At 38.9% G+C, this 20,978-nt stretch overlaps 1 protein-coding gene across 1 annotated transcript; it reads right to left on the bottom strand.

Moving 5' to 3' along the window:
* Positions 1-961: 961 nt before the first annotated feature.
* Positions 962-20,761, bottom strand: LOC135465484 (uncharacterized). Its single transcript, XM_064742725.1, has 10 exons — positions 20,705-20,761; positions 13,182-13,589; positions 11,960-12,101; positions 11,411-11,507; positions 10,959-11,106; positions 4,108-4,264; positions 3,417-3,587; positions 2,517-2,639; positions 1,876-1,989; positions 962-1,266 (listed from the first exon to the last, which is right to left on the bottom strand). Exons 1-10 carry the CDS (start codon positions 20,759-20,761, stop codon positions 962-964), a joined length of 1,722 nt encoding a protein of 573 aa, XP_064598795.1.
* Positions 20,762-20,978: the final 217 nt, after the last annotated feature.

Below are 20,978 nucleotides of genomic sequence, written 5' to 3'. Positions count from 1 at the left end.
TACTTTCACAGAGAATACTGATTTACAATTTGTAAAAGTTACAAAATTTGATCCTTGTCATATATACATATTTACAATTACAAAGATTCTGGATAAGCATAAAATGTTTTTCAGTCAGAGTAAGGCATTGTTGTATTTTACTTAGCGATAATAAGTCGCAGCCCATGGCAAAAGTCTGCAGTCTTTAGCAGAAAAACTATTTCTGCGAAAATAAACTAAAAAGAAAAACTACACTTTCTTAAGAAAGATATTCACGCTGATTTGGCTAATGTACCTATCTGGTCCGTTTATGTTCGTATATAACGCTGACTTAACATAAAAGATTATAGCTTGGCAAACTAACATTTTGCTCTGAACAAATACCACGTATCATGTACATGTACTTTTTACCACTGCATAAAAAAGGGGTTGTGCCACATTTCGTCAATTCATTTGTAATACCTTTTCGCGCAATGATTGACAAATTCCATTTTGATCTAACAAGGCCGCACAGAATTCGAAACTTTGGGAAAGCGTTTTTTTTTTTGATAAAGGCAAGTGTGGTGGACGTATTAGGCGTTCCGAAAGACGACCCCAAATTTCGGAGGGAAACAACAGTTATGCCCCTTGATCTTGACCAGTTAAAGAATCTTAAGACAGTTGGAATTCAACAAGAAGCCTCGGAGTAGAATGGATCAAAACCACATGCCACCCTGTGAAAAGGGAAAGGCTGGTTATCAGGGGTTGTCCAACAGGGTGAAGGGGTTATATTTACCGTCACTGTACAGAAATGCTTTTTATGTTTTGTAAAGTTCGGGAGGATGTCAACTTAAAAAGAAAGAAAAATTCAAAATCACTGAACAATTATGACCTCAAAAGCAATGGCCCTGTAAGGTATTTGTACTGTCTCCTAAAGCCATGTGTTAATTACTATAGGCCAGGAACACGAGAAACATCTCACGCGAGAATACGAGAACATCGATCAGACGATCTTATGCTCTAGGTGTGGGTGATGACCCACTTCGTAATCGAGGTGAACGAAGGCTCTCTCCACATCCGGTAAGCGTTCCAGTTTTTGTTGCAGTGGTTCGCCAATGTCATGCGCCTTCTTCAGGGTCAGTTTTTCCGGAAGTACCACATCAACCTCGACCAGAAAGTTGTTGCCGAAGTGGAAAGCTCGTACGGTTTCCACCTGTTTTATCTTGGGGTGATGATTCATGCAGATCCAGGTAATCTTACTCAGAAACTCCGGAGAGGCCGTGTAACCCGTTAACATCTTGATTTGATCTGCAACGAGACACAAGAAGATTTATTTATTTATCTGATAGGTGTTTTACGCCGTACTCAAGAATATTTCACTTATACAACGGTGACCAGCATTATGGTGGGAGGAAACCGGGCACAGCCCGGGGGAAACCCACAACCATCCCTTGGTTGCTGCAGACCTTCCCACTTATGGCCGGAGCATGAGGTGGACTTGAATTCACAGCGACCGCAAAGGTGAAAGGCTTATGGATCAATACGCTGCGCTAGTGCTCTAACCAACTGAGCCACGGAGGCCCCCAGAAACAAAAAAGGAAAGACTGACATGGGATCACATGCTGCGACGCATGCTCATTTCAAAAGCTCATCACAGGCTCAAGAAATAGAAGAAATCTCTAAAAAAAACAAGAACAACAACAGCAACGCCGTCTTCAACATAGAACTAGTCGACGTAGCCAAAAATACAAAAAGCTAAATTGGTTTTGTATTAAATATTTCATGACAGAACGATAAAATACACACGCTGTGGAGCGGACTAGCTCAGGGACCAACATCAAGAGATACGTAACGACAAATTGGTTTAATATATCCTATATTGTGTACCTTAAACCAACTGAGAAATATCAAACTTACCATAAGCCGTATTACCCCAGTTAATGATAATGTAGAGGGAAATTAAAATGGCACCAATGGGGTCAAGGTGCGCTAACTGCAGAATCCCCGACTTTTCTCGAAGTTCAGCGGAACCTGTTTATCAAAACGGTTAGATGATTACAAATTAAAATACGTTGAAAACACACTCACAGTAGTTCATATACCTATCAAATGGATCACCAAAGATGCTAGGTTAATTAAAACTGGATACTGACACGACTGCCTTCACTCACATGCAGAAACCGACGGTTACACTTTTCTTTTGTTGGCTTTTTTAAGGCTTGGTTCTATTTTGACGAATAATACCGTAGACACCTAATTATAGCAAAAAAAGATTTAAGTATTTGTTGTTCTGCCCAGCTGTTCCTGACGGCGGGCATCATTATGGTGGGGGGAAACCGCTATGTCTGTTGTAACTATGTCTGTTGTAACTGTGCATATTGTAAATATGTCTATTGTAACTATATCGTGACAGCATGTCGTGTATCCAACCCAGTCATGATGGTTACAATCAAATAGACGACCACTTTGAGAAAAAGGACCAGGGAAAATTTCACCTAAGGTCACTACTTAAGGACATATAAGTACAATTTATACTCTAGGTATGGTTATATACCTACCTATATAACCGAAAATCAGGGCGATGGTGTTAGAGAGAACATCGTTTCTGTGATCCAGAGCTAAAGCTTGTATGCTAGGACTGTCCACTTTACGACAAACCATGTACAGGATAAACTTGACCACTGGCGACAACAGAACAGAAATACAATGATTGAAATGTTATAATTTATTTATTAATGACTTATAGATGCCGTTGAGCAAACAAGAGTAGGATTCGAAACTGCGCCTGACGGACAAAGGTGGGTATTATATGTTTACAGAAAATCCAGATGTTGATTTTTGACCAATCCTGGAATTACTTTCATCTGGGCAAGCTTATCCGCATTTGTTTTTCTTTTTGAGATTGTATGTAATTATGAATTAGTTTCAATATGAAATATATGACCACGACATCTCAGCAAAAAGAGGTGTTTCAAATTTGAACATGGCATAACTTAAAGTTCTACATCCAAAATAGCTCATCGATACGATAAGCGGTATTACACTTCCACGGAAATCACGCGAGATCATGTGATTTTGCCAGTAGAGGATAAGGGATATAGCTGGAAGATCTGTCACTTCACACTGGATTTGAAGTGATCGTTCTTACCAGTTATGAACTCGCATCGAAAGGTAAATCATAGGTCTTCAGGCTGTATGTGTCTTGACGAATTTTTAGGAAAGAACGCATTCGTAAGTGTCGAAATAAATCATTAGGAAAAGGTGCAACTGTCGTTCATGTAAAGTAACATGCCTTTATGTTATTTCTGTTTCTTTACAGCTCCTTTTAATTCTGTCACAGGTAACTTATGATACACTCTAGCAGCTCTTATAGAAACATCCGTATTTAATTCATGTAATCCGGGCGAAAACCAAATATATATAATATGTGTAGAAATATCTATGCAAACTAGACTAACCCACGGTTGACAGAGCAATAGCGATCGTGGCAATGTCCATGTTTGGCAATGAATCCGCGCCTCCCGCCAACGAGATCATCTTAGTCACGGATTCCTTGATAATCTGCAGAGATGCTACCGCCATCACCACCGCCAGGATAATGATTCCTACAGGTTCCAGACGAGTACGACCTACAATTGATAGTTCATGGAAATGTGAAACCATCGAAAATTCCCAAAAATTTTCAAAGCTTTATGGGAATCTCTCATATTTTGTGGAAATGCTGGTGGTATTTAACGATACAAAATGTCGTTGGAGTTTTTAACGCTAGCCTTCGCAAGGGAGCATCAAGTGATATAATGTAAATTCAGGTGTTATCTTTAAACCCAAACGGAACTCTACAGAAGATTAAAAAAGAACGTGCTTTATCTCCTTACCATTTTATTTGTGTAACGCGAAACAACCAGTAACGAGCTTTACGCCGTAATACTTAAAATTAGATTAATGTAGAAGTGTAGTGACTAAATGCACAGCCAGTGTTGTCAAACATACACTGTATCTGACATCTCAGCTCACGTTGTAGAATAAACCTCTGTGTCCTGTTGATCAAAATCATATACCGAGTTAAGCCGGGTATTACATTTTAAGTTTTTCATAAGAATTAGACAGGTTAGTTCACTTTTGAAAACTCGGTACCATGCAGGGCCTGACCTTGAGGGTATGAGTATGGGTTCCTCTTGCGAACGGCCCGGGAGGTCCACCAGATGACTGCCCCAGATACAAGGTCCATGGCACTGTCAAGGAGACTGGAGATGATAGAGATTGAGCCTGATAGAGCCACGGCCACGCTCTTAGCAATCAGAAGCATCTGTAAACAACAAGGTGGTAAGATGAGCGCAGTGTGGACTAGTCATTCCTTGAAAACTGTGTATCACGCTGATGTATACAGCGTTGTAAACAGATTGACTCTAAACCCGCTTCCGTATACCATTTGTGAGTCGCGGCCACGGTGACAAGGGGTTTAGCACGCCAGCGTGGCGCCACGACCCAGGAGCCTCCCACTAATGCGGTCGCTCATGCTGGCTTCCTCTCCGGCCGTAAGTAGGAAGGTTTTCCAGCAGCCTGCGGATGGTCGTGTGTTTGCCCCAGGCTCTGTCCGGTTTTTTCCCACCATAATGCTGGCCGACGTCGTATAAGTGAAATATTCTTGAGAAAAACACCTATCAAACAAAACGAACAAACCAATCGTCAGTCATAAAGACCGTTCCAGCTTAATAAGCGCAAGAGCAAATTTTTACAAGAACGTCAAAGATACACTATAAAATAACTAAGGTATATAAATAAATCAGGACGAAATCATGTAAATAGATGCTGTCAACAGTTTTTAGTTAGCAAAGAGGCATGGGATGTTCTAAAACACGCGTACATTTCATCAGTATCGAAATCAGACACAATGCTGTTGTCATTTAACCAAAATATACATTTAAATATTGCCCTTTGAGAGCAGTTGTTTGTATATCCAACGTGGCTATATTATTCAACTTGATGCAGACCCTAGAATCGCGTTAAGCGAAATTATGCACCATTATAAATGAATGAATGAATGCATAAATGGATGATTGGCGTTTAACGTCACACTTAACAATTTTTCTGTCATGTGACGACGAGGAGTGTGTGTACACATACTGTGTCTTCTTGTGGCAGGGCGAGTGCTGCCCTCACTGAAGTATCATGCCGAAGACACTAAGCATGACACCCCCCACCCAGTCACATTATACTGAAGCATCCAACTAGTCATGTTTCCTTGCTCTAACTTCTCAGCGCTGAGCGCCAAGCGAAGTAGTAACAAGAACAATCTTTAAAATCCTTGGTATGAGCCGACCCGGGGTTAATCCCGAGTCTCCTGACTTTGAGGCTGGAGGCTCTAACCAACAGAACACGAAGCGGTCCCACTCAATTATGAAACAGAGCGCTAGAGATTCTGGACACCATGAAAAAAAAAAAACGATTTTTTTAAAGCTAAACGCTTGTGAACATAGAATGCACAATTAAAATTATCTCCCTCAATGCAGTCGATACGTTTCAAGACAAAATGTCCCACGCTGGCTGAATGACTTCTGCGGGAAATTCCCTAGACCTTAGCCAGAGAGGTCGCATGTTCGAATCCAGTGCTCGTTGACATCCTAAGCCAAAAGGTTTGTCAGGTTAATGCGTGTGGGGAATGCTTTCCAACTGGCTCTGTCAGGTTGACTGGCCACAGACCTGACTGCTGTAGTGTTATAACAGTGACAGATTCTTGATTAGGGCGTTACACTTCAATCAAATAAACTGACTTGACTGATATTAAGCGCTACAACAATTACGCCTACATTGTTTTATTTCAAACATAGATCGAATACACTGATGAAAATAACTGATCCATTCATTAATTGGGTCGATGCACACGTTTAGCATGAAGATTAGGCCATTATAATTTAATATATGGTTGCATGAACTTCTAATTAAAAGTATAATAGCTTGACGAATATTATAACCTCCGATATAACTGATAAGAGAAGAACCCTTTCCGCCATTATTTAGACCCGTGAATAATATACAATCTAAACTATCGAAGAAAAGAATTGTAGTTATTCATATCATTGGATGGATATTTATGACAGTTTATAACAGAATAACAGTACAAATCACTCAGCCTTCCTTAAGATATCTAGGTAAATTAAACCCAAGAACGTGCAGCCATCAACGTGACTTCCGGAAAAGACTGTCCGCCATTGTTCGGTTCGGCCTAGTGACCTACTAAACGTGATTTTGCGAGAAAATGGATTGGTATAAGTGTGTGAATATTGCCATATAACTGACACGTGGCAAAAAAGACACTTACCTCAAATGATTGGGTGTTCTCTGACCAGACATATTAACAAGAGCCTCATTGTCTCTTGAACCTCTTTAAATTAAAACTTCAGTGAAAAGTTTTTTTGCTTTTTCAACAGAATCCCACAGCCGTCAAATGTAGGGTGACATGAGAACCCAAGGTACAACAATGAAACGTTTGTGATGTATTGAGAGTATGTATGTATGTTTCAGAAAGTTGTGAAACTGTTATTAACGGTTTAACTGCGTACAGTTTTGTCTGCGTATGAATATCTCACTGAGAAACAATGCTGTTCTTCTGTTTTCCCAGATGACAATTATTATTTCACCTGAAGAAAATGGCTTATATTAAACTCACAGTAGCTAATGTAGATGGAAATAAAGCCCCAAAGATGGACTTCCATCGTAAAGTTTACTGAAGTGTTTTGCAGCGGATAACCCAGTAAATACTACTGTAACTGGATAATACAGATAATGTTTTGGGGAAATCTTTCCGTTATTTGCAAATGGTATGTGAGAGTTAATAATGGCTTTGTTTAATCGGCGATTCAGCTATTCTTGTAATACAACAAATGTTTCTGAGCGCAAAACATAGAACTTTCTATTACGTTTTCAGCATAATCCTCATCGAATAAAGCAATACAAGAACATTCATTGACACCAGTTGATGACCTACACCTTGACTTACATGTACAGACCTGCTTATAAGGAATCAGGATGTGAATGTGGGAGGAGTAAGGGGGAGGTACAGCAGTGGCCGATGTTTGTAGGTCAAGGTGACACACAGTTGTGGTCGGATTTGGACAATGTCCACTGTGAGACTGACATTCAGGAAAACGATGGCCTTCTTTTGTCCGCTGATGAGTTATGTACAGACTATATGTGCGAATGGCAATATGACCCGTCAGTGCCAGCTACTGATAGAAGACAAATGAACCGCAGAATTTGTCCGCCATTTTGTCTGTTTCCTTCAAATATGAATACAATAAAACTTTTAACTGCTCGCACAACGTGTAATGACGCAGTTTCAAAATCATATCATTTTCTTTTTCACCATAAAAGATAAACTTTTTGAGCAGTGAGATTTTGCAAAATATCCTCAATTCCCATATCCAAAAACAAGTGGCGTTAAGCCATAATTATTCATTCTCCAAAAAAAAGGATCATAATCTGTTCATTTGATTAGTGCTTAATCAAAGAAATTTTTCACCTTAACATCGGCAATTAGGTTCAAGGGTGGAGGAAACCGAGGTGGCTGCCGAAAATCGGAACTGCTGCCGGAAACCAGAGTGGCTGTACGAAACATGAGTGGTTAGCTGTTGATCACACAACGTGGGATGAACTTTTTGAGCACTGAGATTTGGCTTAATAAATACATTTCATTTACCGCCTGTGTCGATATGTAACGAAAATCTGAAAAATTGTAGGAGAACTATTTGTTTTTAAGAAAGAGTTCCGTTAGGTTATTAAGTAAAATTTACACTTGAAAATAGTTTCATCGAAATTCTACGTCAACTGCTCACAATGCTATAAACCTTTATAATACTCTAAAATGTAACATAACCACAATCTTGTTGTCTCTTATTGCTTGCTGAGCTCATGAACTGTGTCTCGGTACATTTGTATCGGGTTATCTTTTCAAACTTCTGTTAGCAAATTCTGGCTGAAATCAAACATACATTCTAGCACATTCGCAATTGTTCTTTTGGGGACTATTTTTACCCGGCACAGTCCTTTGTGAAAAGAAAACACAAACGGATCAAAGTCACGTGATACTGTTAAGTAACAAGTATTCATGACGTCATCGCTTTTCTTGTCTTTGACATCCACTTGTCTGCGCCAAACGTCTTGCGGAAGTGAGCGAACGTGCTCCTAACGGTATTACAAACCACGCAAACAACTCGAGAGATCACGTTTTGTTATTCTCTCTGCCGCAACGTTAAACCGGTTCACTAGAGAGCTGAAAATATTTGCGGATTCTTGTCTATTCTCCACAATATAATGTTTCTAAGCGTACCGTTTGTTGGTGTCATCCCGTTAACAAAAGATGATAATAGTTTATTTGGAGATATCCCCCAGTGATCAAAAAATTACAGACAAATTTATATTTAGGTCAAGGTGTCATATTACAAGCCTGAAGCACCAGAACTAAATATAATGACTATAATCAAATGAAGTGTTAAATTTTGCCTGGGTTTTCAGTTATCAGCCTAGGTGAAGCAATTACTCATGATTTAAAATTAAAGTTGAGTAAACGTAACAATAAAGTTATCTATAGAATTACAAACCGTTATTTTCTGTTCTGATTTACTGATTTTGATTGATAATTAAACGCCATCCTCAATTTTAACCGTCTAGAGGAAAACCGAAGTGCCTGGAGTAATGCAACAACTCATTGCCAGATACCAGATAAACATCCTGATTCAAGGGTTCCATTTGGATAAGAACAGAATTTGAATGGTGGCATCAAAACCTGGCTATACATGTGTCTCATGACCTTTCTTCATCAACTGCTATACCCAACGTTTATTTTGCAACTTTGTCTCTTTATATGACACTTGAGTAACTTTTTTCTGTCTGAAAAAAGACTTTAGTTAATACTGATTTTAGTGTACGATTCATAAATTTAGGAAGGGAAAATATCTGACGTCAGCAATATACAGCTGAAACGTTGCCAACTGGCACAGGGTTGTTCATACAGGTATGTTCGTTGTCTTACCTTTCTTTGCCCTGAATACATGAGTATATTTACTGAATTGATACTAACGACTGAAACGTTCATAAGGCATCTAATGTGATCACCCCCTGGACAATAAGGTTGAAGGTTCGAATCCAGCTCTCGCAATAACTAGATTGCTGTTTTTAACCTAATCAGGAGTTTATATACCAGCCTAGTGGCGGTGGTACACTCCGTTACTCCGGTTTCCACCACTGGCCACCACTGTATGAGTGAGTACGTCACTCATACACCTAATTAAACACCTACCAGTACATAAATAATTACAAGAAAATACAACACTAAATCTAATGTGTATATCTATCGATACAGTATCCCACACAATGTTTAAAAAGTATGTTTTTTTTTAATCTTTGCGACGCTTCTTACCGAGATACCGACGCTCAAAGTCAGGATAGAGAAAGTCAACAAGCAACACCATGTTATCGAGCTTAACCAACGAGTTATTGCTATAATCCAGGACCACAGCTGTATGAGCGTAGGGTTTTAAAAAACTCCGTCTTTTAAAAACATACACGTGAGTTTATACCTATACTCAGTCATGTTTGTAAGGCATCAGCCATAGGTAGAATAGGCAACTTGAAGTATCGTTACATTAAATTTCATTTAATCTGACTTGTTCATATGTTTGAAAAAATGTATACGGTAGTTAATTATTAGATGACTTTGTTTACGTGTCTCTACATGTTTACGATGTAGTCAAGAATATTTCACTTATACGAAGACGGCCAGCATTATGGTAGGAGGAAACCGGACACAGCAAGGGGAAACCCACAACCATCGCCTGGTTTGTGCAGATCTTCCCAAGCATGACCTGAGAGGAAGCCAGCATGAGCTGGACTTGAATTCACAGCGACCGCATTGCCGGGAGGCTTCTGGATCATTATGCCGCGCTGGAGTGTTAACCCCCTCGGCCACGGAGGCCCCAATGAAGCAATAATTAACTGAATAAGTAGATCGTTCAGTTTCCATTTGTTTTGTTCAGGTTAATCATGCATGTACATACGGTTGTGAACAAAGTTATTCTGAGACAAAAGGTTATATTAATAGATGACAAAATTTGTCAGTCTTCACGAAATGAAGACCATATATGTTTTGCGCCAACCACACATTTCTATACCTGAAAGTCCGACATCCATCGTGTTAAGCTAATTCACCCATAAGGATATGACCTATAAGTGGATAACCCCAACTTTGTAATATCATTTATCTGAATTGGTAATGTCACAAATCGCCACACCAATTATCAAATTAGCCATCAGACACATAAATACAGTTATTTTCGGACTTAAGACGTTTGATAACTATGTCCCCACGTAGACAAACCCCTAAATATCAAGCGCAGTAGCACAGAATGATAACATGTGTATCGTGGTACTTTCAGTGATTTTAGCCTCAAGCAACCGCCCGAAAGTGGGCCTTAGCTTATGTTCTTGGGACGAAATTGATTGATTTACGTGGCGAAACAAAAACGTGATAGGAGTGAGTGACTGAGTGGCTGCTTGGGGTTAAACGTCGTTCAGTCATATGACAACGAAGGAGTCCTTAGAGTATATGTAATGTGCCTCCTTGTTGCAGGACAGATTTCTACCGCTCTCTTATCTAGTGCTGCTTCACTGAGACGACTTACCGAAGTCTGGCCCCGCCCGAGACATTTTACTGATACGGGCCAACGAGCTGTTGCACTATCCCCTTAATGCTGAACACCAATCGAAGAAGTTACAATTTCCGCTTGTAAGGTTTTTGGGTGTGACCCGACTCAGGATTGACCCTGGATATACCGCTCCAGAAGGGGACGCTCTACCAGCAGAGCTTTCAGGGTCGGCCAGAGCACGATATGGGACAGCACAATTAAAGCATTAGGTGTGTTATTCCACAGTGTTTAATACCACTTTTTCTACTAGATATATTATTTCTACATTATATATGTGCAAAAAATCATCCGTGTACTCACCACATTGACGGCCAAAGTGATCTTGGCCAAAAGATTCACCCGCCTTTGGAGTCGCAATTTGTCATCTGCGTTCTCCATTGCGTCGTCAAGGTCAAGATGGACGTCCTCAAACGACGTGATAAGCTCATCCTGGGCCTTGTAGTAGGACCTGCCATGGAAGAACAGACATGCTGATAATGCCGTTCAAACAATAGTTGGTTGACTGATTGACGTGTGAAGTAACTTTCAACATTACTTCGATCGTACCACTGCGGTGCATCTTTCTGGCAAAGTACTAACGTTTGTGCCTCACTGAAACGTAATGCCGAGGGTACTATGTAGAACAACATGCTTAATCCAATTTATTTTTATTTCTGGTTGATACTCCGAAAAATTTGTGGTTACATGACTAGAGAAAGTCTAAACATTGCACGTTATTCTTATTTAGTGCACCAGTATCACAATGAACATACTTGATACGTTTTGGGGCTTTGAGCTTTTTGCTGTTCCCTTTCTTCTTGGACGAAAAGTGGTCGATGGGAAACTTCCACTCTTCGTCTGCAAGGTCGTCTGTAAAAGTGCAAATTAATGTATAGAAGTAAAATACATCACTCATCAGTTTAAAGCTTTCAACTGTCGAGGTACCTGTATATAAAGTCGTCGTTTGTTCTGGGCATTGTATTAAATCAGTAGAAAACCCCACAATCAGGTTGCATGACGAGATTGACAAACAAAATCTAAATGGTGAAACAGTTCGGACGTTTGTCTTAGAGTTGTCTAGTATAAAATACTACATTTTGTCTGTCTTCAGCATGCTTTTAGTGTTGTGTAAGCAAAAATGTCAAAATAGGCCTAATAGAAAAATGTCCAATGCGCTGTCACAAGCGGATCATTTCCAAAAACTACCCTACTCCCAAGAATAATCCTTTTATCTGCTGTATACCACGTGGGTATTCCCTGGTCTGACCATATAGACCAGTCAGACCTGCTATTGTAGTTATGACTTGACACCATGAACTTACCAATGCTGGCATTGGAAGGCGCTACCTCTGTGAACAAAATAGCGTCTTTGGCATGTGGCGTTTCCTCCAGAAAAGGTGGCACGTAGGCTTTCGCTCTTCCAAGTAAGAAATCTACCCCTTCCATGTCAGGATCGTCATTTTGCTGCAGAAACGAAATAAACGGTTTGTACTCAATGTTCATTCTCATTCAGCACATTGCACCACACGAAAATGCCTTTAGAATTTATTGCGTGTACCAGTAAGTAAGCAAATTGTCACGAATATATTGTGAATATAATATGAATATATTGTCCGGAAGATTGTTTCAGTTGACGGATTTGCAATTTGTGTTCTTCCTGGAAATTTTTTAAGTCAACCTTTCTCATATATCAAACAAAAATCCCTTTAAGATTGTATATAACTCTTTTCATTTAAAAGGCGACGAAATAATTAACATCTTACAAAGCACTTAAACGAGACAATTTAGAAGTTTTAGTAAATAATGCTGTTTTCTTCTACGCGGATATAACATTGCTCGTTCTTGAAAAATTTATTTGTTTCTGCTGGCAATATGGCACATTCCCTCGCACATAAACCAGGTCTACATGTACAAATATTTCTGTACACTTAAATTTAAAAACTGTTAATAGAGATCATAATTCTTTTTCATCAGCACTATTGACAAATTTTTGCTTTGATGCTCATTGCACTTTGTAGAAACAAATGACTCGCGTTCGAGACAGGATTTAGCAAGGCACTGTACATTAAGATGATTGAAACTATCATGGCAACACATGTTAAAGACAGATGTTGTGATAGTAGTAACAATCAATTAAACCTATGATTATTATTGGGGAAAAGAGTTACGACATACCAGTAGTGTAACAGGCCTAATTCATTCATGAGTTCCAAGACGACATGTCGTATGTCAGTGGTGTAAGTAAAATAGTCTGCTTTTTAACCCATTAATTAAAATGCATAGTGATTCTACAATAAAATGCATAGGTCTTTCGTACAACATGCATTATGCTTTGCTTGTTGACTGGGAGAGGGGGAGGGGGGAGCGTTAACGTCATTTTCAGGATTATTGGCAAGAGATCGAAAAAAATCAATATGGCGTTGACAATCATTAAAATAAACACGCATAATTAAATCCCTCATTAAAACTTATAGTTTTCACCCACGTTGAGCAGGTATATTTACAGAAACAAACAAGACTTTGGCTGAAGGCGTGGATACAGACCTCATGTTCCACGAACCAAGGTGGTTTGTCGCCGCATGAGAATCTTCTTGACGACAGCCGGCGTGGACGGATCTCCCAATCAGCCTGCATCAAGTTACTTCCGCTCAGTTTGAGCTCAGCATGAGACGACCGCGGCGTGACAGCTGCTGTTTCAGAGTTTTCAAACTCTCCCCGACTCTGCTCCTCAGAGCCAGATTCTTTGCTCTCTTCAACTTTCCCATTCTTCAATATCCCGTTAGGCTTGTCTAAACCGTTCTCGTCCACTTTTGTGTCGTTGCTTTTCTCCTCCGCATGACCATTCTCGTGAGGGTGTTCGGGGATTGTCGGTTGATAAATGTCGTCTGCTGCATCCAGCGCTGGGTTGTCGATGGCGTGGACTGAGCCGGTATAACGGAATCTTCCATTCTCCTGAGAAGAAAAATACAAAAAAATGTCATTTAAGGCATACAAACGTCGCCCAAAATAACTCCATTAAATATTTTGAAGTTCATAACCATACAGATTGTTCATATGCAGACCTAAACTATTCGATCATTTTTGTACCTTTATTTAATACTTCTCTTTTTTGACATTTTTTCCCTTTAAAGTGGTAGTAAAACCAAACGTAAATTTTTTCCGAATTTGTAAGCCATCAGTTTTCGATCCACAAATAATCTATCTTAAAATATGTCTGGAAATAAGATCTCCGTTAACTACTTCTGCACATATCAATCATTGTTAAATAGTGATGTTTAAATATTTCTGCACATAGGCCTATATATAAACTAGGGTTAAATGTTTCGGGAAATATGAGCCAGGGAAAAACATATTGGCATATATTCCCATAAAGCCGCCATTTTCCTTCATGTCGCTTAGTGAAGTCCTTTACGAGGACGGAGGATAAAATGTCCATGATAAAGTCCTGAAGAAATGTCTCATCTTTGAGCATAAAACAACATGGGTCTATAGGGTAAATCCAAATGCAAGAAATCATCACTAGATTTATAGATAAGAACCGACGTACTTCCTGGAAACTCTGGCTTACTTCAGGTCGACCTAGTAAGGACCAAACAATATCTGTTATAAATCCGTACGTTTCCGACATTTCCCGAGATGATCAATGGCGGTAGGCCATCTTTGAATTTCCGAAAACAAACTGCTCTTCAATCCCCGCCATCAGGAAAATCCACTGAAAAACTTAATCCTGTGGCAACTTGATTCCTGTTGTTATTTTCACATCGTTGACTTCTGCACTATACTGTCGTGAAAAATTTTCGACTTTATAAAATCTCAAATATGAGAGATTTCCTGTCACGTGGTGTCGCTATACGACTGCCTCCGAGGTACGAGGAAATGTAAAACAGTTGTCAACATGGATATCACTTTGGCGATAGAAGATTACAACTGCCCCAAGCACGTGCTTAGTTTCATAAAAAACCATACTTAACAACATATTTATATCAAGGAATGTAAAATTGACAAGTTCGTCTCACAGCTTAAGTGTTACTGAGCACGATTTACAAGCTGTTCGGTTACCAGTCGAAATATGTCGTCCTATACTACCCCAGTCGACCTGAAATAAACAGTTCATTAAAATTGTAGGCTGGCAATATGTGAGGCACAATAGTTCACCTGAAATGTTTGTTAGCAGTTCAATTTATAATAGAAACAGTTTTATTATTCACTGTAGTTGATTATAATTTACTTATTTACTTGATTGCTGTTTCACGCTATAGGCCTAATCCCATAAAGAGTCAACTGATTCATTGACTGTTTACAAACGTGTGATAGAAAGAATGGATCGATCGAAGGTTTGTATTTAGAACGACAGATTTTTTTAAATGATTTATTGACAGATTTTTGTAGATTGATTGATTGATTGATTGAATGAATGATTCATTGATTCATTGATTCATTCGTTCTTCTACCAAGTAGGTTATACTTTCTCGGCAAGCTTCCTTGTGATTCGGATCGGGATCACCGAACAGTTATTTTTAAACGCTTCACCATTAACGGATATGAAAGAAATTTAGAGTACGAAAATTTGTACAGATTTATAGTCGTTGTGGTTTGTATTCTCAAAGTACCTTGGAGTTATTCATTCTTTGAAAGAATGGTTCCTAATCTGGCCTAATGGTATAAAGAGTTAAGCTGAAAACAGTTTAAAGGATACATGAAAAGGAATGGTAAAACAAAGATAACCGTTTTCAAGGAAACAAAGAAATAATGGAAAAAAAATCATTTTCTTGTTATATCTTTTAAAAACCTTTATCTGTCTTCAACTGAACATGCATGTATTTTCACCTGGAAAGGAACTGACCACTTAAGGGAAGTTCTGCGCTGAGACACAGGTATAAACTTAACTCAGCCTTTTTGTGGACTTCCGTGTGTTAGCTATAGCAGGTAGCTACTCCATAACAGTGCATGTGTTAAGTGAAAACAAGCGGCGCAGTAACATGGACTGCATGTATCTCTACACGGTTTATGTATGAGGAAATTCGCTTTATTACCTTTACACATAGGCGTGAAAATAAAAAAAAAATAAGATCAAATTTCCGCCTCTGGTCTTGCCACTGGGTCGTTAGATATTCTGTAATGTATAGAAAGGTGGGTTGCCCCATCGCGGCCGTGTAAATCCAGTATTACTGACCGCTAAGTCGTGAAGTCTGTTCAGGGCTGGTAATAAGCTGCTTTAAACCAATTACCTTTTGTTAAGATTTCCCTAAACCTAATTGAATTAAAGGTAGAGATGTGAAAATATACTGTCGAAATAAAACAGACTGCGTGATGCTACCACAATATGTTGTTGTATTGGCGAAAAATGCTCAAACATGATATATGCATTTCAATTCATAGAAATATAAAGTTCATAATGTTAATTTGAGTGAAAACAGATAGCGCAAATGGATTCTGTCCCCAGAATGCTCACAGTAATGTACCGCAATGCCGTACGATAGGTCAACATGATATATATATGATCTGAGCTTCACTGCCTACAGATAATGTTTGGCATCATCTGAATCTAAGTATACAGGTTACAGTACTGGTACATTAATCATAGCTTCATCACCGTCGATGCATCAAAGGACCAGTGGTATAGGCCATATATATGATGCAATATACCGCGGTTCTGTTAAAAATCATGTACGTGTACGCATATTTGAAAGATGCCATGAATGAAACGACTAAACAGCATTAAAGAAATACCAAGAAAGTATATAAAAAGTTGAAATTTCTCATGAATCTAAAAAACCTATCTGTACCCCGCCCTTTCACTATTTATATACAAATTCATCAAACTTACCAAATTTCCAATACTATATTCATTTGTTTTTATATAAATCACTGACAATGTAAAAGCTGATGTTAAGGTTCTGAAGTGCGATCGTCAAGAAATACCCCGTGAAGAAGCGCCCTGCAAACTTGTCCTCGCTGACACGATTATCCGTCAACATACGCGTGTGCATCACATTTTGTTTGGCCAGCTTTGCAGGAGCGCTTGTAAGAATCCAGGCCTCCCGTAGGCAAGTAAGGCTGTTTACTTGTGTAGCAAACAAACTGGTTTAATGATATAAAACCGCAACATCAACATATATATTAAAATCCGCAGAGAACATGCAGAGAGGCAGGATCACGTCCTTGAGAACGAGACATCCCGGGATTTAATGTCCTGTAACATCTTCTCGTATGATCTCGCCTTATCCTGGATTTGTTCTGTGGATTTTTAATGACATTCCGTATGTTAAAGATGACATTCATGGTTGTTAATGCAATAGCCTTGGAGATGTTTTTATGTGCAAAAATGAACCAGACGTAACATTAAAGGAGAGATTGGATTAACTGAGCAATATCAAATAAGCATGCCCGTATCAGTGTTGGTCCTGGCTTCTTTATTTCTACAAAGATAGTTTTCAAGAAAAACAGTTTAAACATTCGTCCATTCTAACCAAGCAATCAGGTTCGGAATTATAACTGCCTACCCCGTAATAACAAAATCGATGACATTTTTGCCGTGAGTTAAGTTCACGTTTGTGTTTGTCTGTACAGTTTTTTAAGTTAGTCTTTTATAGTTTCGTACTTTGACGAGATTTAAATGTTTAGATCTTACAATTCCTTCCTTGGGGTTCAAAGTGCATGCTTTTGAAGAAGTTTCAAGGGGAGTGGGGTGGGGGTTGAGGAATTATTCGTGATGCAAAAATACTAAAAGTACACACCCCAACAATTACAAGAATGTGGAAATAACGTATCACCTAAGAACCCGGATGTCTCACGCATGTCGAGAGGTTGACGAGATCACCTGATTTAGTCGGCCATAACACAACTTCAAACTTCAACACTAATACAGGTTTGATGTCCAGTCACGACAAAATGACGGGTATTGTTGACTGTGCAATGTGACGTCACCACTTCCTAGCTCAAACTGTGAGTAACAAGGCTACAATTACTTGCAAATTCCAATGCACGGTTAGTTAACTGTAAGGACTGACTTACTACAAACAGGAAACATAAAACGTAGTAGAGAGATGTGAATTATATCAATGTAGCAAAACGAGCGTGGTATTTGTTTGTCCCATACCAATAAATCTCGCTGTGATTTGGCTTTGTGATGAAAAATAGTCAATACGGTGTCAGGTTCCTGATCACATTTAACAAGTGTGGTATTTGGTTTTCTGATCACACTTAACACTTGTGGTATTTGGTTTTCTGATCACACTTAACAAGTGTGGTATTTGGTTTTCTGATCACACTTAACAAGTGAGGTATTTGGTTTTCTGATCACACTTAACATGTTTGGTATTTGGTTTTCTGATCACACTTAACACTTGTGGTATTTGATTTTCTGATCACACTTAACAAGTGTGGTATTTGGTTTTCTGATCACACTTAACAAGTGTGGTATTTGGTTTTCTGATCACACTTAACAAGTGTGGTATTTGGTTTTCTGATCACACTTAACAAGTGTGGTATTTGGTTTTCTGATCAAACTTAACACGTGTGGTATTTGGTTTTCTAATCATATACATAACGATTCTTGTATTTTATTTTATTTCCTGTTCGAACATTAACCTGTTAGGTGTTCACACATACCCGGTGAGGTATTTGGGTTTCTGACGCCCTATACGCCTTCTTATTATTATGAAAAAAAAGTGTCAGTAGTTTCAGCTGCGTTTTACAAAGCATCAATACCTAAAATCCGACATAAACTATCGGCCAACAGGTCATACGAAGAAGATTTTGAATCGAGGACTGGAATGAAAACTGGTTTAGATGCTATGTACTTACATGTGTCTGTATGTAAATATACAGACACATCTGACATCATCATAATGTCTTTTCGAGCTCAGGTGTTACAGAGAAAGTGAAAATGTGTGCTTTATATCGCTAAGCGTGTACAACACCGATCGAGATAAGCGGACACATGTTGTTACTTGTAGACACCATGATAATGTGTGCTTTATATCGCTAAGCGTAAACAACACCGATTCGGATGAGCGGACTCACGTTGCCAGTTGTAGACATCGTGAAAACGTAGAATTTACATTGCTAAGCGTATGAAAATCTATCATGATTGCTAGTCGTTTAGACAGGGCTCGTTGTGGTGATGTGAGCTATATATCACGAGACGTATATATCACAACACCGAGAGGGGAAAGGTGATTCACGTTGCTACTTGTAGACATCGTGGTAGTGCGGAATTGATATACGCTATACGTACACAACACCGACCAGGATGAGTTGCCTCACGTTGCTATTTGTAGTCATCGTGGCAATGTGTACTTGATACGGTTAGGCGTGAACAACATCGATCGGGGTAAGCTTTATATCGCGAAAGGTTTGCAAAATCCGCTTCCATAAGCTCACACAAATAATTATTTTCATTTCCAAGAGACGTATGGAAGAGGATATCGTGTAAAGCGTACGGCAGGAGAGGATACGTAGTCATGATGACGACTGTAGGTATCTGAATCTGCATCAAGGCATGACCTTGCCAAAATACATAGCCTACGACAGTTCACGAAGCTGTCGTATATGTCTCAATCTTTTGTGTCACCGCCATTTCAAGGATGTATCACATCCGTTACTATAGTCATCAACATGGTGCTAAGTCGTTAAAACAACCAGCCAGCTTTGTACTGGAGACAAGGGGTCTCGAAGCACCTGATATGAATATATAGTGGTAACAGAGAACCGTCATTAATAATGCGATGCAAGATTATTACTTCCTGTGATGGCATTTTGTCAACGCATATATAAATAAAAATTTGTTAACAATCACATTGTTAGTCCTAACATTGTATATTCGTTGACCAAAAAAGTATATTTGACCCAAACGATTAGCGAACAGGCGGGGCATTTGTTGAGATAGCAATAATGTGGAAAACGAATACAGTATCAGCATCAGTATTCAAAATGTCACGTGCTCACTACGTGGACTCAGGCATGTTCAGCAACACTTAACGATTATATCTATATACTCGAAAAGAAAATTTTATCACTGTTATGAAATATGAAAGCGTAACTCAAATGCGCCGCTCTGTGTATGCGTCGGGATACATATGATCAGATAATAATTCTGAAAAATCCGATGAGACCGAAAGCTTTACTTTGGTCATTTGTTCCGATATAGGAAGATTAAAACAGTAAGAAACGTGTGATATGGGTCAGGTTTATAACTGCGTGAAAAAAGCGCACATTTCCATTTCTAAACTTTGAAAATGACCTTTGTTTTATAAAAAAAAATAGCGTTTTAAATGCATTTTAATCATGTGAGTTCAAAGCCATGCTCAAAGAAACCTTTTTGTACCAGGAACAATTCGATTGCTCCCCCGGGTACGAAAATAATGCACTTTTGGCCAGAAAAAAATAAAATGATTGGTCAATTATACCAGGCACATTAAAAGGCAGCTATTAAAAATTAAGCCAGTCCATACTCCTGAACATTTTCTAACCTAAGTCTCATTTTAAGGCGCGAAGTATCTCATGGATGAATATGTTTTCCGAGAGAAGTCTTGCGTTAAGCGTCCAGCTTCATTGCTAAAAAAAGGATATTTCTTATCCAAGTCTTGCTTCAGCGGGAGAATTTTCCTATCGTAAAAGATATTTTCTTACATAAGTCTTGCTGTAATCATCGACCTAAACGTCTCCGGACATGCTCGAATATAGCATTCTATCTTAAAATACCACGTATATCTATCCCTACGAACATTTCAGATGGGAAATCAAACATTGTTTTATTTTTATTATTATTATTTGCTTTGGCTTTGCAAGATGTATATACCCGGTACGAATAAAAATTCTCCACTATTGCTTTGATAAGCTAGATTTGTTCGACAATTATCACCAAAATCTTGATTATTGATTAATTGATTAACTGATTATTGATCAAACGTTTAGTATAAATCCTAATACAAATAATCTAAGCACAAAACATATCGATCCCCTCACTGATACCGAGAACCGTGACTTCAGTTTGCTTCAGTTCAATGTTTGCAAGACAAAATAAATTCAGCCCTTAAATGTTAATACAAAAAGGGACGACCCACCTGATTTAGAGACCAAATATCCACGCTGTTCCCCGTGCTGGATCCTTTGTTCCCCATAGTGAGGTATGGCTGAATCCCGGAGGGAAAATATATATAACGGTTTCGATTTCAGACGATCATATCTGATTAAATTGAGAAATGTGTCTTACTTTGTAGCTCTAGAAAGCCCAAGACACATGAGTATACCTAGTCAGTCTTCTTCTTTATCAGTCCAGCTATAACCTGGTGAAAACGGTAGGGCGGTCAAAACATGTGATCACCCGAAAACAAGAGC

This window comes from Liolophura sinensis, chromosome 5, assembly GCF_032854445.1.
Source record: "Liolophura sinensis isolate JHLJ2023 chromosome 5, CUHK_Ljap_v2, whole genome shotgun sequence".
Lineage (NCBI taxonomy): Eukaryota > Metazoa > Mollusca > Polyplacophora > Chitonida > Chitonidae > Liolophura > Liolophura sinensis.
The sequence above is the reverse complement of the archived record's forward strand: the minus strand, read 5'-3'. Positions and strand labels throughout refer to the sequence as shown.

Bases quoted from the DNA above. Each gene is read 5' to 3' on its own strand.
- LOC135465484 (XM_064742725.1), bottom strand. From the start codon at position 20,761: ATGGGGAACAAAGGATCCAGCACGGGGAACAGCGTGGATATTTGGTCT. The intron at 13,590-20,704 runs GTGGGTCGTCCC...TTTTCTTCTCAG, and splicing joins ATATTTGGTCTCTAAATCAG to GAGAATGGAAGATTCCGTTA. The intron at 3,588-4,107 runs GTCAGGCCCTGC...TATCAATTGTAG, and splicing joins CCCATACTCATACCCTCAAG to GTCGTACTCGTCTGGAACCT.